The 26,829-nt window shown below is 33.7% G+C and overlaps 1 protein-coding gene across 1 annotated transcript; it reads left to right on the top strand.

Moving 5' to 3' along the window:
• The first annotated feature begins 14,287 nt into the window (after window positions 1–14,287).
• On the top strand, window positions 14,288–18,111 carry LOC149554592 (beta-phenylalanine coenzyme A ligase-like). The gene is made up of 6 exons (XM_089828649.1): window positions 14,288–15,581; window positions 16,180–16,369; window positions 16,734–16,879; window positions 17,021–17,088; window positions 17,282–17,384; window positions 17,509–18,111. The coding sequence occupies exons 1-6, from the start codon at window positions 14,520–14,522 to the stop codon at window positions 17,620–17,622; spliced, it is 1,683 nt and encodes a 560-aa protein (XP_089684775.1). The 5' UTR covers window positions 14,288–14,519; the 3' UTR covers window positions 17,623–18,111.
• Window positions 18,112–26,829: the final 8,718 nt, after the last annotated feature.

Genomic DNA, 26,829 nt, shown 5'->3' on the forward strand with positions numbered 1-26,829 from the left:
ATATTCAATTATACATGAAAAAATTATGTTATCAATCACCATAACTTTCTATACAAATTATGGTTTATTCAATTAATTTAAATATTAAAAAAAAACTATTCAAATGATTGAAATATAAAATTGTTTACTTTTTCCTTAATTATGTTGAGTGATAATTTTTCAATATTGTCCGTTGCTTTGTTATATCTCACGATGGATTAAAGTATTGATATTTAAAAACTTTTACACAATCCACCTCAATTTAAAAAGTAAAACCAATAATATATATTAACTTATAGAGTGTAGAATGTAGAAATCTAATAAAATTATTATATTTGTATTAAAATTTTATTATTATATATAAGGGTAGTGCTTTCTTATATAAATATTTAAAAATATATATTTTTAAATTAAAAATATTAATAATTCAAATTAATTCTTAATTTATCATTTACTATGATAATTGTAGTAATATGTTGTTTGAATTGAAAAAGTATTAGATAAGTTTAATATTTTTTTTATATATATGTACATCATATTAATGTAAAATGACTTTAACTTTAAAAATAAAAATGCTTACATTTCATTTATTGAAATATAAAATATTGATTGCAACTTAGTGGCAAATACATCTCCACATAGTGACATGTAGTTTCCTTATAGATAATAAAATGAACATTAACTATGAATAAAAACTGAAATGTACATAAGAAAATTAGCTTAATCATTATAACTATCAATATGTTCAATATTCGTATAGACATAAAGCACGATAGACATTAACTATTTAGAAAGATAAAGTACAATTAATTCAAAATTTAAAAGTGTATAATTATTTATTTTTTTGGAAAAAAAGGAGTAAAAATTTATTAAGACAGAAAGGAATACAACAAAGAGAGCTGAACAAGGAGCTCAATCCTGAGCAACAAGATCATCAAATTCTTGCACCATCTCAAAGGAAAGTTGCCCCCTATCCATAATATTCCAACTCGGATCCATGACTAGAAGCCCATTTGGCTAAACAATCAGCAACTCTGTTCCATTCACGAGGAATATAAGTGAACCTAATGAACTAAAAAGAGGTAGAGAAGAGAATAATCTTATTAACAATAGTGGCCAGCTACCAACTAACATCCTCAAGCTCCTGCAAGGAAAGAAAGTTCACCACCACTTGGGAATCAGACTCACAGATAATCTTACTCCATCTCTACAAGCAACACTATTCCACAACATATAAAATAGCCCGAGCTTCCATGAGATTGTTAGTGTAATCACCCTTATGAACTGAGAAAAAGAATTTAACATCACCAAAACTACAACGAGCCACTCCCCCAATACCAACAGGGCCTGGATTCCCTTGGGAAGAACCATCAATGTTAATTTTTAGAACTCCACAGGGAGGAGGAGTCCAATGCCCATCCTAATTCACCCGAACTTTCCTCTGATGCTGAAGCTACCTGGACACAAAAGGAAACCTTTGAGCTGCAACCCCATCCTGAAGATGAAAATTGAGGCAATTGCATATAGCAAGATCAACTGGATCCATACCCCCATCTAGCTCACACTTCATTTGAATAGTTTCCTGAAGAGAATGTGAGATCTTCTACCAAAGATGCAAAACACCAAGCTGAACATCTTGGAATATTCGATGATTTCTCTCCAACCAGATATGCCAAAGCATGAATGATGGGCCAGCAATCCAAGCAGCATGGAGAGGAGAAGACTTGGAGGGAGCACTGCCCAAGCGGGCCCAGAACTCAAGCAAAGAGGAAGCATGCCTACAAGAGAAACCCCAAGCACTCCACCAAAGGTGCCATAGCTGAATAGAATAGGAGCAATGGCAGAACAGATGGGAGATAGACTCCTCCCCATTACCACACAAAACACAATAAGAGGGGCCCTGAAATCTACATTTACAAAGATTATCCCATGTAAGACAATGGTTGTGAGCCACTAGCCACATGAAAAAATTGCACTTGGACTAAGAAACTTTATTCCAAACTTGCTTCCACCAAGGGACCTCAACATCCCCAAATAATTGTCTAGTTATCTCCTGATACCTAATAGAGACATGATATTTACTAGAAAAGGTACCTCCCCAAGCCAAAACATCTAGACCTAGCAAAGAGGAACACTCTCTAGAGGCCAGAATCTAAGAAAGCTCCTAAAGATCCATGTCTATGCCTCTAGGAGGCCAATCACAAGAATGCTTCCATCTGTAACCAACAACACATCCCAATTGATAAGGAGTCTTGTAATGAGCCACTTTATCTCATCTAACGACATGAAAAGAGTCACAAAGAGACTAAAGATGAGGGTACATGGATAAAATGGAAGGGAATCCATCCCAAGCATTAGAAAAAAATAAAGCCTCAGAACCTCCTTTACATATCCAGAACAGACCCCTCTTGACTAACACCGCACCTATCTTCAAAGTATGCCAGACCATTGAGCCACAACCTTCAAGAGAAGTGTAGAAACAGAGCAAGGATCAGCACCATGAAAATATTTATGAGTGATAATACAAGCCCAAAGTTGTTGTTGTCCAGAGCACCATCACCAATAAAGTTTAGCAGCCAATGCTTGACTACTCAAGAGAGCTGATCGAAGACCAAGACCACCCTCCTTTTTAGGCCTACAAAAATTTTCCCAACCAATCAAGCTCCATTTAGTACTACACAAATTACCACTCCAAAGGAATTGCTGAGAAAGAGCATCAAACTCCTTGAGAAAGTAAACAGGAGCAACCTGAACCATGCTTCTATAAGTACGAAGAGCTTGGATAACAAATTGAAGAAGAGTAACCCGAGCAGTAGTAGAAAGCCATCTATGAGTCCAATGATTTACCTTATCCTAAAGCTTGGTAATCAAATTTTTCCAGAAGAGACGTGGCTGACTAGAAATAGCAATAAGAATGCCAAGATAAGTCAAAGGAAGTGACCCAATCTGAAACCGCAGGATACCAACAATCCTGTGCTGAATAGAATCGGGAGTGTTAAAAAAGTAAATGGAAGATTTGTGCTCATTAACTTTTTGTGCTGAAGCTACCAAATAAATTTTCAAAGCATGTCGAAAGGCTTCAACTTCCTTGATCCTAGCAAGACCCGCAAGAGCAGAATCATCAACAAATTGAAGATGGGAAAGAGAAGGTAAGCCATTACCCCACCACCACCCTTGAATAGAATTTGAGGACACCTAATACTTAATGAATCTGCCCAAGTCTTCAGCCATGATGATGAATAGATATGGGGAGAGAGGGTCACCCTGACAGAGGGCTCTAGAGGCACCAAAAAGCTGAGAAGGTTGACCATTAATAAGAACAGAAAAAGAGGCAGAAGTAACACAACTCATAGTCCAACTTACCCAGTCAGAGCTAAATCCAAAAGAAAGAAGAATACTCCTTAGGAAACTCCATTTAACTCTATCGTAGGCCTTAGCCATATCTAGCTTAACAAACATTGCTCTCTCCCTTGAAGTAGCCATAGAGTGAATAGCCTCAGTAGCAATAACCACCCCATCCAAAATTTGTCTTTCAGCAACAAAACCACCTTTTTCTTCTAAGGTAATAATGGGAAGCCACTTTTTAATTCTCTTAGCAATCAACTTAGTAATAACTTTGTAAACCACATTACATAAGGCAATTGGTCTAAAAAACTCCAATTGATTAGCACCCTCTCTCTCAGAAATAAGAGTCAAGAATGTAGAATTCAAAGTCTGAAGCATCTGCTTGCTAGAATAGGATTCCTTAATCACCTCCAACAAATCATGATTAATGATGTCCCAAAATTCCTGAAAGAACTCAACTGGAAAGCCATTATGACCAGGAACCTTCCCCTTAGGCATGTCAAAGACCACCTCCTCCAGCTCTTCCAAAGATATTGGACGCATGAGATAATCATTCATTTCCTGAGTGAAAAGGGAAGGAATACAAGACAAAATAATATTTTCTTCATTATCAGTAGGAGGAGAGTCCTCAGAGAAGAGGGTAGAAAAGTACTGACTAGCCTCTTGGAACAAAGCTAGCAAGGAATTCAGTTGGATACCTTGAGAATTAACCAAAGAAGAGATATTGCTCTGATTCCAGCGAGGTTGCACTGTTTTATGGAAAAAGACAGTGTTTCGATCACCTTCCTGGAGCCAATCAACTCTAGCCTTTTGTTTCCAAAGTATTTCTCTCAAAGTTCCCATTCTTCTAGAGCTCTAGAAGCAAGAGATTCAACCCTTCCAAGATCCTCTGAGAAACCTTGATCTCTAATCTCCCTTGTGATGACATCAAGATCTTCTTGAGCAAGCCTCTTCATAGAGTGAAGGTTCCCAAAACATTGTCTATTCCATTTCCTGAGAAGCCTTTTAGAAAATGAGAACATTGCAATACCATATGCAGGAGCACCATCTTTCCACCAACATAAAATAAAATCATGAAGGGAGGAGTCACGAAGCCACATCAACTGGAACTTAAAAGGAGGATGCTTTGGAACACAAGCCCCAATAGCAAAAAAATTGATTGGCCAATGATCAAAACCCCTCCAACCAAGGATTTCTAAAGAGAGAGTAAGGGTGTCACTAACCCAGAAGCAAGAAACAAGAAATCTATCCAGACATTTTGAGATAGCATCAACTCTAGTCCTTCAATTATTCCAAGTATAGAGACCATTAGAAGGCTTAACATTAGAGAGATGCGAAAGAGATATGTGTTGCCGAAGAAGAGCAGAAGAAGACCCCAGTCTAGCCAAACCACCTTGCTTCTCCTCCAAACTTAAAACTGAATTGAAGTCCCCTGCTAACACCCAAGGATGCTAGGGGTGACAATTTGTAACATATTGAATATGGCTCCAAAGTTCCTCCTTTCCCACAAGATCAATAGGTACATACAAATTAGTAACCATGATTACCTCTCCTGAGTCTAGAGCAGAAGCTACCAGAGAGAGAGCTGAGCGAGAAGACACCCAGCCAAAGGGAGAAATTTTCTGTGGATCCCAAAATATAGCTAAACCACTAGCATTACCTATTTCCCCAACACACTGGCATTGGCCATGAGACCAAATACTAGAGGCATGTTGGACCATAGACTCCATAGAGAGCTTAGTCTCTTGGATACAAAAAACATTAGGACTATGGTCAACCACCAAGTTCTGAATAGCCTTTTGTTTAGGGATTCTATTCAACCCCCTAACATTCCATGAGAGAATAATCATCATTGGGTAGAATTGGGAAAATGAGCATCCAAAGGTTTCACTGAACCAAACTCAATCAATATATCTCCTATGTTACCCTTCTTCAATTTGTTATCCAAGCTATTCCTACTTATAGAAGCATGGTTCAGGCTGCTCTTGTTTACTTTCTCAAGGAGTTTGATGCTCTTTCTCAGCAACTCCTTTGGAGTGGTAATTTTCATAGTACTAAATGAAGCTTGATTCGTTGGGCAACTGTTTGTAGGCCTAAAAAGGAGGGTGGTCTTGGTCTTTGATCAACTCTCTTGAGTAGTCAAGCATTGGCTGCTAAACTTTATTAGCGATGGTGCTCTGGACAACATCAACTTTGGGCTCGTATTATCACTCATAAATATTTTCATGGTGTTGATCCTTGCTTTGTTTCTGCATTTCCTCTTGAAGGTCGTGGCTCAATGGTCTGGCATACTTTGAAGACAAGTGCCGTGTTAGTCAAGAGAGGTCTATTTTGGATATGTAAAGGAGGTTCTAAGGCTTTGTTTTGGTCTGATGCTTGGGATGGATTCCATTCCATTTTATCCATATATCCTCATCTTCAGTCTCTTTGTGACTGTTTTCATGCCGTTGGATGGGATAAAGTGGCTCATTACAAGACTCCTTATCAATTGGGACCTGTTGTTGGTTACAGATGGAAGCATTCCTCTAATTGGCCTCCTAGAGGCACAGACATGGATCGTCAGGAGCTTTCTCAGATTCTGGCCTCTAGAGAGTGTTCCTCTTTGCTAGGTCCAGATGTTTTGGCTTGGGGAGGTACCTTGTCTGGTAAATATCATGTCTCTGTTGGGTATGAGGAGATAACTAGACAATTATTTATTAGAAAACTTATATTATGTATTTTTTTTAAAAAATATGTATACATCTAAAAGGGATGAGGTCGAGATTGACGGAATGGATACCCCTCGTTCTTAACGAAAGAGACTAGGCAAAAAAAACTAACCTCCAAAAAAAAATTGTAGACTTTAGAAATATGAAAATAAGGTTAAAATATTTAAAAATATTTGAATATAAGTGATTGATATGTAAAATCTTAATTTATTAATGATGCAAAGTGAATGCAAATAAGCCTATGGCAAGTTAGTGGCATGTATTTATTGTTGTTGTAGCTATAGTTAATTGGAGTTATAGTTAAATGAAATGAAGTTATTGAAGCAATGTATTTTTAGAACTTGTGTATAAAAATATAAACATTTTTTATAAATAACTTGTATTTAATCTACATAATTTGTCTCTGTACATTTTGATTGAGATATATGCAATTAATTTTTACATTTTTTTAAAACATTATTTTTATAGTGATATACATAAAATGTTTTATACATTATTTTAGTTTTCTTCCTTGCAATATGGTATGTATGCCCTCAAGGGTCTACAGAGTGCTATATTATAGAGCTTTGAGCTACCCTATTTTCTAAACTCTACCTTAATCACATGATCAATTTTTAGTTTTCATCATAGAGATCTATCTTAATAGATTAAAATCTAGCCCTAATATTAACCTTTATTGAATCACAACTAAAAGATAATCCTTAACCTAACTGCAATTGAGCTTTTAAAGATTTATAAAATCTATTCTAATCTAAGTTACATAAATAGGTTGCTTGATAAATTAAACCTTGAAGCTCACTCTATCCAAAATACTAAACCAAATTGAACTATAACCTTAATTTTGAACCCAATTGAACCATAAATTATATAAATTCCAAACAAAATGAACCTAATCCTAACTTACATTATTGAGTTACACACACACACACACACACACACACACACACACACACACACACACACACACACACACACATGTATACATATAATATATGGATACACATGTACATACACTCATGAATACACATATATCAAAACCCTAATTTGATCTCTAACTAAACTCTTATTCTAACCTTAAGTATAGTTAAATAGTGAGAAAGATAACTAGATTCAACCAGGTTAATGTGACTCAAAAATCTCTCTCTATAGAAGCTAGTCTATATATTGAAAAAAATGAATTCAACACTATTTACATATCTACAAAATAGATTTTATGACTTTACCAAATATCTTTGACATCGTCATGTTAGCTCATTAGGAAAACTCTAAACTTCCTGCTCTTTATTATCACAAACAACCCACATACGAAAGTAACCTATTCATAAACTTCTAACTCTATTGCTCTTCCTGCTTTTTCTAAGCTACTGGTACTCTTGCAATCCTTCTTATCCCTACTATAGTTTTTGAAATTCCATCACAAAAGCCACCCTTCTAACTTTCTTATAGGCTGCAACCTGCAATGTAACATAGCTATTTAGAATTGTTATCACGGCTATAGAGTTTAAAAGAGAGATTGAATATTCAAATGCATAAAACAACAAATATTTTAAGGTTAAACAACTTGTTTAGCAACAACATCAACAACAATAGATTCAAAGAGTGTTATTCATGTTTCCTTACTACATATGCCATTGGAACTTGCCCTGCTTCTTTGTCAAGAAACCCACACCCATTCATAAGAAATTCAAATATCAATGTCATACAGTACATAATAATCTCATAAATTATATAATATTATCTTTGAAAATACTAGTGTTGATATAGGCTTTGAAAATTTTGAATCCAAGTAGAATTGAAGAGAATGTTTCAAATAAAGAAAGGTAAATACTAAAATTGAGCTTGCAAAAGGTATTATAGGTTATGCTATTAGTGAAACATCAACAAACTTGGCATGAGAAAGTAGAATTGTTTCTAATTCAGCTGGAGCAACCTATAATGTGATGCAAAGAACTGCTAAATCATCTTATGAGAATTGGATAAGATGAAAATTTATTTATTAAGCTAGCTAACTAAAAAAATTAAGTTGCATGTAAGATGTTAAACATGTGAAATTTATACATGATAGCCTTTGTATTTTATTAGCTCTTTCAGACTATCTAGGTACACAAATCCATAGTCATCATTATCAATATAACATATATCTCCCATATGCAGAAAACCATTTATGTTTGGAGAGTTGAACTAGATATCAAATAGATTTTTGGGATGTGTCAATTTTTCTAGAAACAAATTAGGCTCCCAATTTCTAGTTAGTCATAATTTCAACAATAAAATGACCCACTTGCCAACTAATCTTTTTCAATGATGAAATATATTAATCCTTTGAAATATATCTAGTGGTCTTCCCCTAAAAAAAAATTTAGTAGATAGATAAATTCCAATCAACTAGAGCCAATACCCTTGAACATGCCTACAAGAATATTGCAAGAAAAAAAATACCAATATAATTGGTAAATTTGTAAAAACTATAACAAGTGATGGAAACACATCTTTAACCTTTGTTACAAGCCAAATGTTTCACTAATATAATTGGACAAAGAAGGAAGATGGTGTTTTACAAATAAAAGTTAGAATATAAAATAATATACAACTAGTAATTGCACCCAAATAAGGTGCAATGATTTTGTCAATATGAAAATATATCAACAAATATATTAAAAGGAGGGGAGAAATTGTCAACTAATTTTAAACCAATGTAAGAGGACAATAAATCTAATTCTTACAAGACATGTTGGATATCGGTTTGATACATCATTCATGTATAAAACATTGGTAGTTATTTTTTGCCTTTAAGATCTCTTTTGTGTAAATGTTGGTCATGTGTAAAATCTAGAGAGAAGATGCACATGAAGTTAGATGTTCTCTCTATTATCAACGATAATGATGTAGTAGCATCCTGGGTTGCCTTGCTATCCTTCTCAACACGGAAACATGTCTTTAACCTTTGTTACAAGCCAAATGTTTTACTAATATAATTGGACAAAGAAGGAAGATGGTGTTTTACAAATAAAAGTTAGAATATAAAATAATATACAACTAGTAATTGCACCCAAATAAGGTGCAATGATTTTTTCAATATGAAAATATATCAACAAATATATTAAAGGGAGGGGAGAAATTGTCAACTAATTTTAAACCAATGTAAGAGGACAATAAATCTAATTCTTACAAGACATGTCGGATATCAGTTTGATAAATCATTCATGTATAAAACATCGGTAGTTATTTTTTGCCTTTAAGATCTTTTTTGTGTAAACGTTGGTCATGTTTAAAATGTAGAGAGAAGATGCGTGTGAAGTTAGATGTTCTCTCCATTATCAAAGATAATGATGCAAGAGCATCCTGGGTTGTCTTGCTATCCTTCTCATCTTTGTGCATTTTATTAGTTATTGGCCAAGTTCCTTTAGTTTTGGTCAAGTTCCTATAGAATTGGTTGAGTTCCTGTTTTGGTCGAGTCTTGTTGTTTCCGAGTTCCTTCAAGTGCCAAGTGAATTCGCTAGTTTGCTGATGTCTAGTTCCTTATTTAGCCAAGTTTTTTCTGTGATTGCTTCCTAGTATGAGTTGGCTTGTTCATTTAATTTGAATCATGAATTTAATGTAAGGATCATGCATTGGGATGCGTGTAGATTGTTTTGAGGTCAACCTTCTCTTATGTAAAGATCTAGAATATTTTGTAAGTCATTTTGGCAAGTATAAGTAGTGGCTTAGGTTAGGCAATACTTAGAGAGTTTGGGAAAGAGATGTGAATAATAATAAAGGAGCAAGTCTAGAGTTAGAACTTGTAGAGATTGTGGATGTTGATATTGTAATATTCTTGTATTGGTCGTAACTTAGAAGGCCTTACAGTTGGGCATGTTGGCTGATATTTGATGAATCAATAAAGATATTGTTGTTCCTTCTCTCCTTGGTTTTGTTCTTTGTTATTTGATTCCATTGTGTTTAGTTTGTAGGGTCTTTGGACTGTTAGGTGTGCCCTTGGACCTAACTTTTCTATCCAAACATGTGTCAGATAATTTCCATAGACCTTGAAAACTAGAGACATATAACAACAACAATGTATAAGAAGACATATAAGAGTCGTAGTGTTCTATTACATCACGTATATATTAAAAAAAAAAACTAAAACAATAAAATATCAATAACTATATGAGCATCGAATAGTTGATTTATGAAAAGTAAGACCTATCAATGAAAAGAGTTGGCAACCCAATACTAGAACTATGAAGAAATCCTCGTGAACCCATGCACCAATTAATAATTTAAAAGGTGGTATGGAACTAAAAAGGGAATAAAAGGCTATGTGCAACTCATGAATGAAACATAAGTCACACAAAAAACCATAGTCATAACCATAGATAAATAAATTTAATCCTTTGCACTCTTAATAATAATTTGGATTGGAAAATAGTGTTCCAAGCATTTGTATTCATCACTACAATCACTCAAGATGGATTTCTTACTAACACAACATACCTCAAAAGAGGTTGTTCAAAGAATGCATAGATCTCCACAAGAAACTCATCACAAGTTAGGGTCTGTGTAATTCCATTAAAGATTTGATTTTGAAGACTCGAATTACTTTAAATTGGAATAAAAAAAATTTAATAGAGAGGCAATTTGAAGATCAGGTTTTGAAGACTCAAGTTGTCTTAGATTGGGGAATATTTTAAGAGAGAAGTAAATTGGTTGTAGATAAATTTGCTTAAAGATTGGATTTTGAAGACTTAGGTTGTGTTAACTTAGAGAAAAACTTAAGAGAGAAGTAAAGTGGGTGCAAATGAATATACCTAGAAAACATTAGGCATATTTATGACTTGAATGTCAAAATGCAATCTTGATTAACATGTACCTTTGTCTCTTTATTTCTTGTGGTTTGTCTCTAATGAAAAGAGTGAGATCAATCTATGAAGGTCTTGATAATTTTCTAGTATCACGTGATACTTCCTACTACTACCAGGTGACACTTTCAAGGACCACAAGATAAGTTTTAGTATTATTGTGTGATACTTTACCACTATCGCACGATGGAACTTATAATTGTTGTGCGATACTTTCTAGTATCATACGATATTTTTCCTTAAGGCATGCAATACTTTTCCAGCATCGCGCAATGTTGAACCATTATTGCCCAAGATTGTAAGGAAACATCCTCATCAACAATCAGAAGGGGAAAAAGTTAGAATCTCCACACCAAGAAGTACCAGATCCACAAAATTGAGGTTTGAACACTTGAACACATGAAATACAAGACACCATGCAACAGGAAAGAGAAACATCTATCCATCCAATCCATAACAACATATGAAAGGACATTTGAAATGCAACATTGCAATGTACATACATGGTTCATAAACCAAACATCATATGAAGGAAAACATAAACATCTAAGCACCAATAGAACTAAACTCATGTTGGGTTCCTCCCAACCATAATAGCATCATGAGACCTCAAAGGCCCTAGCCATCCCTTGAGCGTAACATCCCAACTACCAACTAGATAGTCAGAGTTGTCTTATGAGGGTGTTACTACTACAAACATAAATAACATCATAAGAGCAAGAAGATCTAACATGCTAAAACATCAAAGCATAGATGCTCCAACTAGTAGTGAATCACATCATCTAACCATATGCTATATAACATCATAATAAAGGAATGTGTCAAATGAAAACTAACATCATCTAAACATGATATCCAAACATTCCAATTAAAGCATAAATCACAAGGAAACATACTCCCAAAACCTGAAGATACCAAGTGAAACATCAAGCATCAGTCTCAACTGGAAATAGACTGTCTCTATACAGCAGTCCCCAATAGTGGTATAGGTAGCTACACCTCCCAACCACATGCAATCCATAGGCCCACTCCTATCATGTTGTTGGAGATAATGATCCAACCAAAAATACACATAAAACAAACGTCAATGGCTATCACTCACACTCGACAGTAAAGAGGATTGAAACCAAGATCATGAGACAAGGCAAATACAATAGGTCTTGGTCAGACACTATATGAGTCAACTATGTAGGGACTTGGTGGAGAGTAAATTGCTTGGCATCATGAAGCCCCAAGCTAAATATTGTGCAGAATCAACTTCCCAAGGAGGCCATCACACTATGTCCTCGGATCAACATTGGGTGCTCACATTTAATTATCTTAGATTTATTACCTATTAAGTTATTTAGTTGATAAGTAGGAGATAATTTCCACAACAAGTCAAATTATGATATTGCTATAAGGATTTAACTATGTGATTTTTGAGTCAAACTCATTGACCCATGTTTCATGAGTGGTGATTCAACATGAATCAATCTCTCATGAGAATAAATGGAATACTTAGCACTCATTAGATCTAGGTGATGCTCACAGGGGTCAATGAGTTTGACTCAAAAATCACATAGTTAAATCCTGATAGCAATATCACAAGTTATTTAGTTATCACTTATTTAGAAACTTCTTCACACCAACCCTCTAAGAAATAGTCACCAAGGTTACGAGAGAAACCCCTCCACGGTCTACCCTATGTATTCATGTTCATCACACAACAAGTTCCTGTAGGCAATGCATATTCCCAATCCAACCCCAATGAACATAACTCCACCAATGACAACCGAGAGATTGGGCCTCATAAGCACCCAAAAAATGCACACGCACATGCTTGTGTGTGGTCACACCAACAACATGAAGTGTAACACGCCACCAAGGAACCCAGAAGGAATTAACCTAAAGTTTCACTAAGTTTGCCAAACATTTTTTTTTGAAAGATAATAACTTAACAACAACAAATATAATATAGTGAAAGCAATAACATACACATAAACACATACCATAAAACAAATTACATTTCTTAAGGGTCCCATGACATTGAATTACATTTAAGTTTAATTATTACTAAAACCAATATATAACACATCCACATTAAAGAATAACTACAAGTACAAATCCATTTAAATAATATACAATTATCTTGAATGCCACTTGGCAATAATCAGAATCCACAATCATCCATTATTCAGGTCACAAGGTATGAAAGGCTAAAATAATATATATCATAAAATGGATTACATCATCTCTTAAGATCAATAAAATAAAATACAATACAATAGGTATAACCATTCATCATTATACACAAGAACAGAATGAAAGAAAATACAAAATAAAGAACTCCAACCACGACATCAAATTGGCGGATCTCAATGGTAAAAGTAAAAAGCACTACCGACCGACCTTTTGAAACCTAAATGGTCCACTCCCACCGCATTGAGGAGATAGTCTCAAGTCCCAAATAGGATAACAATCCCAAAAGTCAAAATCAACATCTAGGTCAAGCAAAACATGAAAGCAATCTAATTCAAGGTACTAAAATACAAATGACATCTAAACCCAGAGGCAATAATGACACATAGGAAATCTACTATGTAAGTGGGCAAGTGTCATCACATGAGCCAACTCTAAGGTTACCCTGGCAGCCTCATTGGACTTTGCCCCCCTAGTGACTATATGCAACACTAGTATCATTTGGTACTAACAAGGCATACTAACGAAGCAAGGTTGCAACCAAACATCCTCTCTACTCCCATCCTAGCCTTTACTAGCACTCGAGGCATGGGCGAGGGAAAACAATGACTCTTATTAGTTCATTTTAGTCTCATTTAATGAAATGTTATCACTTATTAAGATAACCTACAATGGGTTACCCAGGGAACCTCTTTAGGGCTCCAGCCTCTATTGCAAGCCACTTCTCAACATAACATACAAATAACCTTTTGCTTTTACTAAGCTTGGGGTAGGTAATGCAGTAAAATTAGAAGGGCAAATATGGGAACTTGAACAGTAAAATTAAAAGGGCAAATACAGGAACTTGAACAGTAAAATTAAAAGGGCAAATACAGGAACCTGCAAGTAAAATATGCAAAAGTCAAAATCAATGACATACCGAATAGTGTATATTTTGTTTATAAATATAAGAACATTTGACATTTAATGTGATGTAATAAATTGACTAGATTAATAAATGTAATTTTAAAAAGGAGAACATTGAATCTTGAATAGACAATTTGAAATATAAAACAATAAAAATAAAGTAAAACAATATTTTTATAATTATTTAAAGTAAGAGATAAATATAAGCATATATTTTTTATTCTCAAAGTTTCTTAATTTATTATCATTATTGGATAAACTGATAGTAAAAAATAATACAAAAACCTATAACAACTCTTGGTGATGATTGAGTAGTTGGAGAGAATAAATCCCTTTTTAAAATTATGGATGCCGGCCCATTGAAGGTCAGAGTTATAGCCGTCAAGAACTCGTGCCCTCCATAATTTCAAGATGCACCAGAAATTAATAATAAATACATCCAAATTTCTTCATAGAACGTTACCAACTCCAGCGGTTGACCAGCCGTCATCTTAGCCGCAAACGATAACCATTGCCGTCGTCCTTTTAACATGAACATTTAGCTGACATTGCTCTTGATTTGATGCAAGGATTGAGAGAAATCTTCTGTTTTTTAAAGCACCTAAAAATGGCTCTGCTGGTGGATTCTAGAAGTGGATACTGCATTAAAACTGGTATTTACTACAGCAAGCGAAAGCCACTAAATCTTCCCCAAGACGAGTACTTGAGCCTCCCATCTTTTGTCTCGCAGCAAACCCATTCTGGTAAGATCGCCTACATTGACTCTGCAACTGGATGCCAAATCACCTTCCCCCAACTATGGCAGAGTGTCAAATCCTTAGCTGCAGGATTAGCCGAAATGGGTATCAAGAAAGGCGATGTAATTCTCATCCTCTCGCCCAATTCAATCTACTTCCCCATCATCTCCATGGCAATCATGTATGTCGGTGCAATTGTCACAACCACCAATCCACTTAACACGGCTTTAGAGATCGCAAAGCAGGCCAGAGATTCATCTGCTGTCATGGCCTTCGTTACACCACAACTGGTAAACAAATTGGCTGATACCAACCTACCATCAGTTCTCATCTCCAAAATGCCAGGTTTGAATCAGGAAACAACCAACAATGGCGGCTGCTCTGGCACAAGGTCTTTGGGAGAGCTGATGGCAACAGATCCTGCAAAAGCCCCAAATGTGAGAATAAGGCAAGATGATACTGCTACCTTGCTTTACTCCTCTGGCACCACTGGCCTCAGCAAAGGCGTCGTCTCCACACACAGAAACCTTATCTCCATGACTTGTGTTTTTATGAAGCCTGCCAATTATAACAATTGCTTTTTGTGCACTGTCCCCATGTTTCACATCTATGGCGTTGCAACTTTTGGATGTGGGCTGCTGGCCACTGGATCAACTATTGTTGTTCTATCTAAGTTTGAGTTGGGGGAAATGCTTGGGGCAATTGAGAAGTACAGAGTGACTCATTTGCCTCTTGTGCCCCCAATATTGCTGGCTCTCACTAAAACAGAGATTGCTAACAAGTATGACTTGAGGTCTCTGCATTCTGTGACGTGTGCTGCGGCACCCCTCAGCAAGGAGTTAACTGAAGAGTTTATTTCTAGATTTCCCTCCGTCACACTAATGCAGGTAAAAGTTAGCCCTCATTGTTTTGAGTTTTTTCTTTTTCAGTCTTGACCCCTGTTTTGGTAGAAGAAGATATAATCTAATAACAAGCTTGAAACCGTCTACATCACTTTTCATTATTCATGAATGTACAACAATTGTCTGGACCCTGAATCATGAATATGCTTTGGACTACTTTTCAGACCCAATTCGATATTTGTAGTTTCAACTAACGATGTTTTTTTAACCATGAATGTCTCAGATCGAAAACAATCATAGTTTCAAAATTTGCTATACATCACATTCTTATGTTTTAGATTGAATTAGATCACCCTTCATGCGAACGGCTTAAACATCACACACTAAACTTAATTTCTAGACCAAAAGTGTTAAATAGTCAAAGTTGACTTTTTTTTTCCAAGCTTAATTCTTCCCTTAGTGTGTGATGTTTAAGGGTGGCCCCCTTCATGATGCATCTTCAGGATCTGTGGATCATGACAGAGGACATCAAGTGTTTATCTTTTCAAAAATTGTTACAAAAGGTTTTGTTTTTATTTTTAACATTATGGACATCAGAAACCTCAAAACTTTAGGCCTCTGATTGGGGCAAATAATTTTCCAGGGTTATGGGCTGACAGAAACAACAGCAATAGGATCATCCACAGACAGTCAAGAGGAGAGCAGGCACTATGGAACAGCAGGCATGTTGTCCCCAAATATTGAAGCAAAGATTGTGGATGCTCATTCTGGCCTTGCTCTCCCTCCAAGTCGAAGAGGAGAATTATTGCTTCGAGGCCCAACAATTATGAAAGGTGGGAGACATGTTTTTTCCTTTTTTTCTAATGTTCATTTTCTGAAGTGAATAAGATAGGAAGAGTATCTAATAGTTGAGCTGAGAGCGTCTTAATTTGAATTTCAAATCATTTCTAGTTTTTCAATGAATACGAAAGAGAAACTAGGCCAATTCTTAAATCTCCTGCAAAAACATATGTACCAAATAGCCATTTTTTCAAATCTAGCTCACTCAAATGCTTTCGCAGTCACAATTTCTGTGCACTGAAGGATTTTGCAGATATAAAATTCTCGTTAAAAAGTCATTTCCTATACATCACCAAGTTATTCCCATTGAGAATCTTGATTATCACGAAACCTATAACCTGTGCTATTCAATTGCAGGTTACTTCAGCAATCCGGAAGCCACTGATTCAGCTATGGACGAAAATGGGTGGCTGCGTACAGGCGACCTCTGCTACATTGATAATGAAGGCTACCTCTTTGTAGTAGACAGGCTCAAAGAACTCATTAAATACAAAGGTTACCAGGTATTTTAAAAGCTTCATTTGCTTCAATAGGATTGACTTGCTTGCCATGTACTATTTTGGCAACATTGAATTAATAGCAAAATTTAATCCATATTACTAAGAGTCGTGATGATTTGATAATGGCGTGCATTGATTGTGTAGGTTGCCCCAGCAGAATTAGAAGCACTTCTTCTTTCTCATCCCGAGATTGCTGATGTAGCAGTGATACCGTAAGTAGGATTTCGTTTCGTGTGAAACATCTCCAAGACCCATCTCGATTAAAGAGACTTAAATGATGATGCCTCATTCAACTCTTATTGGCGTAGTTTTATGCTATGAGAAAATTTACTTGAGCTCTTATTTGGTAATCACGAGTGTTAATGTTATATGACAGATCATTGAAATTCTTATGAATGGGTGCAGGTTTCCTGACAAGGAAGCAGGGGAAGTTCCAATGGCGTATGTAGTCAGGAAACAGGGCAGCACGCTCTCTGAAGCTGCTGTAATTGACTTTGTTGCCAAACAGGTTTGTTGCTCTTAAAAATATTGAAATTTGAGTTTGGATTGCTAATTAATAAGAGTGGAATTTGAGTACATCCTTCAATCTCTTCAAGAAGTGTGAAATAATTAGTTTGTATGTGTAATATCAGGTGGCACCTTACAAGAAGGTTCGCAGGGTGGCTTTTGTGAGTGGGATTCCAAAGACTGCAGCGGGAAAGACATTAAGAAAGGACTTGATTAAACTTTCTGCATCAAGACTTTGAAGGCAAAATGATTACATTCTCGACATGCAACCATAACCATTTCAGATAGAGGAGATTAGAAAGTGTATGCATAGATTTTGTATTACTGGGCTGCACGTTTGGACATTAGAATTGTACTTGTCAAGAGCAGAAACTTTTGTAGCCTTTCCAGCGTACAAATAACAAATAATAATAGAGTTTGCATGTGCACACTGCATACTAATGTTCTGCTCACATTTTGTGTAATGAGAGTAAGATTAATGTCATATAGGTAGCAATTTCAGATGGGAAATATGGATCGAAATAACCTAAACATTTAATGTCAGATCCAAGTGTGAGCTACATTTGACTTGTATATATAATTGGATAATATTTCACATCTTTATTATTGGGCAATGGCTCTACGCACATTGACCAAAAGCCGTGTTTTTAGAGAATAAATTAGCAATTGTATCTTGGTGTTCAATAGTTACACCTAAGAAATGTAAGATGAGAGTTTAAAATGTGCAATTCAATATAAATTGGAGGAAGGTATAATCTTATTAATGTAAGAAGGTATAATCCTATTAATGTAAGAGGTAGGTATTTTTTAAAGAAGTAATAGTTAAAAATTTGTGATTAGAATTCAAAAAGATAGAAATGGTGATAGATTCTAAATGTAGTATGGAGATAAATAACAAATATGGGAATGAAAGTTAAGAAAGGAACATTATGAATCTAAAAATAAACTTGGAATTCCAAGTCTTAGATTTGATAAATTTGTCTACTCCATAAGCGCATAGAATGTTTTCCACACGATGCATTTGTTGAAAGAACACTTGAAACTTCTGCAATCATGCATATCGAACCAAATAAATGGGAGGAAATAGGATAGTTGAAAAGAGGGAAAATGGTGTATAGTTGTAATCATGCCACCATTTTTTGCTTTTTAAATACTTAGAGTTGTCTCCATTTGCTAATTTCTTCCATGTCCTATCATATTGTATCATATCCTTCTTTGCATCTTCAAATTTCTTTAATGCTTTTATAAGACTAGTTTGCATGATTAACTACATCTAAATTCCCTGATGGGATTCATTTAGATCCTAAAGAATTCCATCCAGCGACCATTGATACTCTCAAAATCTATCTACGAAAAATGAAAGCTCCCCTTATAACTTTTAGTAAAGTAGAACAAGTACTCACTTTATATATGATTGACATGAATACAAAATATTTACAAACTCATTCAATGCTAATAGAGATAATGTTGTTGCTTAATGTGACATTTTCTTTTCTTTTAAGAGTATTATCATCAACCCTCCCACGTGCTCTCATCATTACTCACTTTATTGAGAGCATCCTTATTGCTTTTGATTATGGACTACAATGTAATGGATTCTCTATCTACCTTCACTTTTTTTCATTGTCTTTACTCTCCATTTTGTCTTATTACAATGGAAAACCCTCCATTCTTTTTTTTCTATTACAACGATCAACCCTTCATGTCCATTAACCTTTTATGATCATATCAATTATTTATTAATTTTCACCTCTCCATAATTATTAGATTTGACATTCATTCTTCTTTCTCACCCCAATCTTTTCAAACTTAATAAAATTTCAATAGATGTCATAAAAATTAAATAATAGGTACTTGCTTGGACTATCCATCCATCCCAAGACTACAACTTATATATTGCTACATTATTACCAACAAAGGTAACCATACAACCAAATTGGAAAAATGTAACATGCACTTGATGCAACTTGTATTGTATATCATCAAAAAGTAGGCTAAAACGCTTTTCAACATAAAAATAACTCTAATTTGTATCAATGATCGCACCCACCACCATATTGAAGGCATTCACATGTCATGTGAAAGAAGATAGTTTACTTCCCTTCAATATTTAAAAACTTTAATTAACCTTGTCCATTATTTCAGCCTTCGATGTTTTATTTATCTTCTCTGTCCACTTTGTAGTGCAATCTTAAGATCAAAATTGTGAATATCTAGGTTGGGCAAGTTGACACATGTCGATTCCACTGATAAGTGGCATGATCCAATAAAGTTTGGGGATAATGCTCATTTGGAGTATAAACTATAAGGTACACTTAAAAATTCATAATACTCCTCAAGAAATGCCTTAACCTTCAGTAACATCCATCCAAACATTCATCCAATCAAAAATATATGTTAGAATTGAAATTAGTATTATTTTAAATTCATCAAAAGTAAATTTGATCTTAACCATTACTAACTTAATTTCTAAAAATTTCATAATACTTCTTAAGAAATGCCTTAATCTTGAGTGGCATCCATCCAATCAAGGACATATGTTAGAATTGAAATTAGTATTATTTTAAATTCATCAAAAGTAAATTCAATCTTAACAAGTACTAACTTAAATTTTCTAAAATTACTCACTAGAAGGAAATCTTATTTGTATATAAAGATGCATTAACAATTTCTAATATCACTTAAGTTATTCTTCTTATTACCCCAAATATATCCATAATTCCAAAGAATGGCATTTCTAATAGATCCAACCTAAACAGTAAACATCCTTGTTCTATACTATAATGGAAAATTAGAAATTACTAAAATTATAGTTTATGTTCACTAATTAACTAATGGTAAGAAAATAAAAGATCAATAAATATATTTAATAAAAAACTATGTGTAGAAATTATGAAATAGAAGAAAAGTAATGTTAAATATGATGAAGATAAAGGGAGTTTGATCAAAATTATTTAAGGACAATTTTTTAAATAAAATTATATATATTTTTTATTAAAAGTATAATAATGTATTTATTATAATTTAAAAAGAACATATAAAATAAGTGCAATGAAATTACTCTTTTTATTTAATTTTTTAATTTGATTCTTCAAACATTTACAATTAGCTTAAAAGAATTGAATTCAATTTAAACTATACATTTTATTAAAAGTAAATATCTATTTTTACAATTAGTGATACATAAACATGACCCATATTGCCTTTGTCCACATGTTCTTCCTACATTATTCATTTATTTTTTAAAACTTTGAATTAAATGTAATAATCTTTTTTTTTAAAGATTGATATCATATTTTTAGTCCCTGCCTTATATAAGGTAGGAACTAATGTTTTCGTTAACCCCCCATATTAATTTTTAGGACAAGAATTAATTTTTACAGACTAAGCTTTAGGACTGTTTATTTTTAAATTCATTTATTACAACTAAAATCTTACTTTCTAATTGGTCCAAAGCTATTTTCTTGGACATAAATTCTATTTTTTGTGTTGAAAAATATGATTTTTTTTGAAAAGATAAGAATGAATTTAATGTTGTTGTCAAAACTTATTTGATATTTTATCAAACTTTGACAACATGTCAAAAGATCGCAACAAGTCAGGAAATGGTGAGCGTTGGTATATTAGCTCATGAGCACTCAAGTTAAGCACTTGCATTCCATGCCTGTAAAAAATGATGCCATCGTTGAAGCTGCCTCCATCCATGGAAAAAGGCTATGAAAATTCACACAAATTTATAGCGAATGCAAACCGCAAAAAATGATACGTACGAGAGAAGCAACCGTGCGTGGGGTGAGTGGCTTTAGAGCCATTCTCAAGGGCCATCAGGAAATTGTATTGAAGATTCTCATTTCAAGTTTTGTGTAGGGTGAAGAGGAAATCGGTAAAGCCAAGAATCTCCTAACATTGTGGGAATCCTGGGATACTATTGTGATACCAAGATAGGGCACAAGCCCTTGGTATATGAAAATATGCAATAGAAGCATCCTATCTCTGCCTTCGTTATAGATTTCTTCTGCACACCCACTTTCCATTTTGTAGCCAAGCTTGACTCCTACACAGATCCTCTCTAATTGCATGCTTGACTCCCACCGTTGATACAAGCCCTACCATCACCAGCAGCCATCCATCCCTCGTGTGATCTGAAGAAAATTTCATTTTTTCTTCATCCCAATTTTGAAATTATTAATTTAATGGAATAAGAAAAACGTTAAAATATGGAAAGATAAATCCATCAAGTAGGTATGAAACTTCTAGTTTACAGGCAATTACTTTAATATTATTATTGTTTCACAATTTATTTGGCTTAAGAAATTCCACCTGAACTTGGATGAATAAAATTTAAGTTTGATCATCTTATCACCTTCAAGTTCTTAATTACATAATAAACAAGGGTATGTGCAAGATCATGGTGAACCAAACTATGGCCTTAAGTGGCAGTGAAAAACCAACAAATCAGGGTTATATCAACTTGACACATAATTTTAAAATGGTTATGGACTTTATATCAAAAAGTTGTAAGAAAATAATCTGTAGGAAATTGAATGTAGTTTCTAAACTATTAGGCTTTATCTGGAGAAAAAAAAATTGATTGGTCAAAAGTTTGGATTTTAATGTAGTACAACGAAAATTTCAGGGCGAAAATAAAAAGTAGGTGTATGCCTGACCACCTTTATCAAAATCAAATGATAATATTTTTAAAATATAATTATAGATATATAAATTAGACTCATGCCTGGATGTGATGCATATTTTTGGGTATTTTTATTCCAAATAAATAATTAAATATGAATTTTCTACTAAAACTTTTTCAAAAAAAAAAAAAAGAAACTCCTGTGTCTAACCACCTTAACTAATAGAAAATTTTACCAAATTTAAATTATTATTTTTTATACTAAGCGAAGCATAGAATGTGACACAACTTTTGGATTTAAAAAATATTATACCGTTTCAAAGTTATAACTATTTTTCAATCAACACTTTACAATAATCTTCATTGAAAATTAACTAATAAATATTTATCGAACTTAGAATTAGATAGCAATTATATCGATGGAATCTTGAGAGTGATATAAAAAAACTCTTTTTGTTTTATTTAATTTTGATGAAAATAACATTATTAGATGGCTACCCGAAGTTTGAGTGTCAATGAAACCCTTCTCAAACACATTTTTTGGATTGACCGAATAGGCTTGGTAAATACCAAGCCTAATTGAATATTCGATTTGAAATTCGATATCTGATTATGTCTAGAAAATTTTCACACCAAATTGGAAGAAATTTTGAGAGGGGAGATTTTTTTCAATTTTAAATTTGGAGGGAGGAAAATTTGAGAGAAAATAAATCTAAGAGGGAAACTTTAGACTATTTTAGAGGGAAATTTATTTTGGGAAAGTGTAGACATTGATATTATTATTATTATAATTATTATAATTATTATATTATAGTAATATGTATGATTATTATTATTAAATATAATATAGTTATAAATATAATAATAATAATTATAACTAAATATAATATAGTAATATATATGATATATATTATTATTATTAAATATATATAGCAATATTACATGACTAAATTATTATATATAATAATATATATGGTTATTACTATTATTAAATCTATAATCTAGTAACATATATGATTATTATTGTTATATAATCTAATAATATATTATTATCATATTAAAATATACAATATTATATAATTATTAAATATAATATTATTATAAAATGCATCATTTCGACACATTTCATGACAACATATGTCCCTAGGGCCCCTAGTGACCCCTTTCAACGCATTCCCAATGGGTCCCTAGGGATCCTAGGGGTCCTAGGGATATACATTGTCATGGAATGTGTTGAATGACCTATGACCCCCTTCGACCCATATAAACAACTCTAATATGTCGCTAGGGGTCCTAGGACCCCTAGGGACATATGCCATCATGGAATGTGTCAAAAGGGGTCATAGGTCATCCTATGACCCCCTTCAACCCATATAAACGACTCTAATATGTCCCTAGGGGTCCTAGGGACATATGTCATCATGAAATGTGTTGAAAGGGGTCATAGGTCATCCTGTGACCCCCTTCGACCCATATAAACGATTATAATATGTTCCTAGGGGTCCTAGGACCCCTAGGGACATGTCGCTATGGAATGCATCGAAAGGGGTCATAGGTTTGTTGGAATTATAGATGGAGTAACTAAGAGGGGGGTGTGAATCAGTTACTACAAAAAAAAATCCACAGATCTCTTAGATGTCTTAAATAACTAGTTACTACTGATACTTGGTAAACACTATAAAAATGTTGTAACTCGGTAGATTAACTTGTTACTAATCTTCAAGCATTCATAATTATTAACATGCATGCAAAAGTAAATAACATGAACACAAGAGACACTAGATTTAACATGGAAACCTAATATGGGAAAAACCACCAAGTAACTAGCTACCAATTTTCACTCTTATGAAGTGAGCCCTGTTAGGAGCCAACCCAGTTAAATGTTACAAAACACACTATTAGGTGTGACCCTGTTAGAGGATTTACAAAATGGTTGTTAAACCAACTCTATTAAGAGATTTTGAAATCACTACTACAATGGTTAGAAAGTAACAATGAATTGACTTGAATATGATGCAACTGAATTTGCTGATTACAAATCTCTATTCTACACCAATAGATCATCCTTGATCAAATATAGCTTTGCTGCTCCTAAATGATCTCTGATCATCCTTCAAAATTTTCTATGGCAATAATCAGTCCTTCTTTGCATTCATTTCACATCAAAATCCATCACACACTTAGAATTCGCAACTTGACCTCTTATATATACCATTCAGATTATCAAGTCGGCTCATTCACAAGTTACATTTACCAATAAACCATACATCAATCGGCTACAAATATTACATTAAACAAATAAACTTTATTTCACAAAACAATGAGATCCTTCATTGGCTGATCTTGCTCGGTAAACATTGCTCTAGAAATAATTTCCTAAGTTAACCATCTCAACTCGGTAAATACTACAATTTCTGCAAAATCCTTTGGCTTTCAAGTTAACTCAGTAAGAACTGAATTTCTTTCACTAACCATGAGAGCTCGGTAAGAACTGTCTTTGCCATATTTCCCTTTGATGACTGAGTGAGCTCGATAACAACTAAATTTCCTTGATTAACTTTGAAAGCTCGGTAACAACTATCTGCACAAGGTAAAGCCTAAGAATGCTCGGTAGACACTGTAAACCTTCTTTGCTAACCTTCTGAGCTCGGTAGACTTTGATATCATATTTTTAGTCCTTGTCTTATATAATGTAGGAACTAATGTTTTCATTAACCCCCCACATTAACTTTTAGGACAAGAATTAATTTTTACAGACTAAGCTTTAAGACTGTTTATTTTTAAATTCATTTATTACAACTAAAATCTTACTTTCTAATTGGTCCAAAGCTATTTTCTTGGACATAAATTCTATTTTTTGTGTTGAAAAATATGAATTTTTTTGAAAAGATAAGAATGAATTTAATGTTGTTGTCAAAACTTATTTGATATTTTATCAAACTTTGACAACATGTCAAAAGATCGCAACAAGTCAGGAAATGGTGAGCGTTGGTATATTAGCTCATGAGCACTCAGGTTAAGCACCTGCATTCCATGCCTGTAAAAAATGATGCCATCGTTGAAGCTGCCTCCATCCATGGAAAAAGGCTATGAAAATTCACACAAATTTATAGCGAATGCAAACCGCAAAAAATCATACGTACGAGAGAAGCATCCGTGCATGGGGTGAGTGGCTTTAGAGCCATTCTCAAGGGCCATCAGGAAATTGTAGTGAAGATTCTCATTTCAAGTTTTGTGCAGGGTGAAGAGGAAATCGGTAAAGCCAAGAATCTCCTAACATTGTGGGAATCCTAGGATACTACTGTGATACCAAGATAGGGCACAAGCCCCTGGTCTATGAAAATATGCAATAGAAGCATCCCATCTCTGCCTTCGTTATAGAATTCTTCTGCACACCCAATTTCCATTTTGTAGCCAAGCTTGACTCCTACACAGATCCTCTCTAATTGCATGCTTGACTCCCACCATTGATACAAGCCCTGCCATCACCAGCAGCCATCCATCCCTCGTGTGATCTGAAGAAAATTTCATTTTGTCTTCATCCCAATTTTGAAATTATTAATTTAATGGAATAAGAAAAACATTAAAACATGGAAAGATAAATCCATCAAGTAGGTATGAAACTTCTAGTTTACAGGCAATTACTTTAATATTATTATTGTTTCACAATTTATTTGGCTTAAGAAATTCCACCTGAACTTGGATGAATAAAATTTAAGTTTGATCATCTTATCACCTTCAAGTTCTTAATTACATAATAAACAAGGGTATGTGCAAGATCATGGTGAACCAAACTATGGCCTTAAGTGGCAGTGAAAAACCAACAAATCAGGGTTATATCAACTTGACACATAATTTTAAAGTGGTTATGGACTTTATATCAAAAAGTTGTAAGAAAATAATCTGTAGGAAATTGAATGTAGTTTCTAAACTACTAGGCTTTATCTGGAGAAAAAAAAATTGATTGGTCAAAAGTTTGGATTTTAATGTAGTACTACGAAAATTTCAGGGCGAAAATAAAAAGTAGGTGTATGCCTGACCAACTTAATCAAAATCAAATGATAATATTTTTTTATATAATTATAGATATAAAAATTAGACTCATGCCTAGATGTGATGCATATTTTTGGGTATTTTTATTCCAAATAAATAATTAAATATGAATTTTCTACTAAAACTTTTTCAAAAAAAAAAAAAAAAACTCTTGTGTCTAACCACCTTAACTAATAGAAAATTTTACCAAATTTAAATTATTTTTTCTTATACTAGGCGAAGCATAGAATGTGATGCAACTTTTGGATTTAAAAAATATTATACCGTTTAAAAGTTATAACTATTTTTCAATCAGTATGTCAATCAACACTTTACAATAATCTTCATTGAAAATTAACTAATAAATATTTATCAAACTTAGAATTAGACAGCAATTATATCGATGGAATCTTGAGAGTGATATAAAAAACTCTTTTTGTTTTATTTAATTTCGATGAAAATAACATTGTTAGATGGCTAGCCGAAGTTTGAGTGTCAATGAAACCCTTCTCAAACACATTTTTTGGATTGACCGAATAGGCTTGGTAAATACCAAGCCTAATTGAATATTCAATTTAAAATCGGATATCTGAGTACGTCTAGAAATTTTTCACACCAAATTGGAGGAAAATTTGAGAGGGGAGATTTTTTTCAATTTTAAATTTGGAGGGAGGAAAATTTGAGAGAAAATAAATTTAAGAGAGAAACTTTAGACTATTTTAGAGGGAAATTTATTTTGGGAAAGTGTAGACATTGATATTATTATTATTATATATTATTA

The sequence above is a fragment of the Cupressus sempervirens genome, chromosome 5 (genome assembly GCF_028749045.1).
Source record: "Cupressus sempervirens isolate cs-2001-9-10 chromosome 5, ASM2874904v1, whole genome shotgun sequence".
NCBI classification, from domain to species: Eukaryota; Viridiplantae; Streptophyta; class Pinopsida; order Cupressales; family Cupressaceae; genus Cupressus; species Cupressus sempervirens.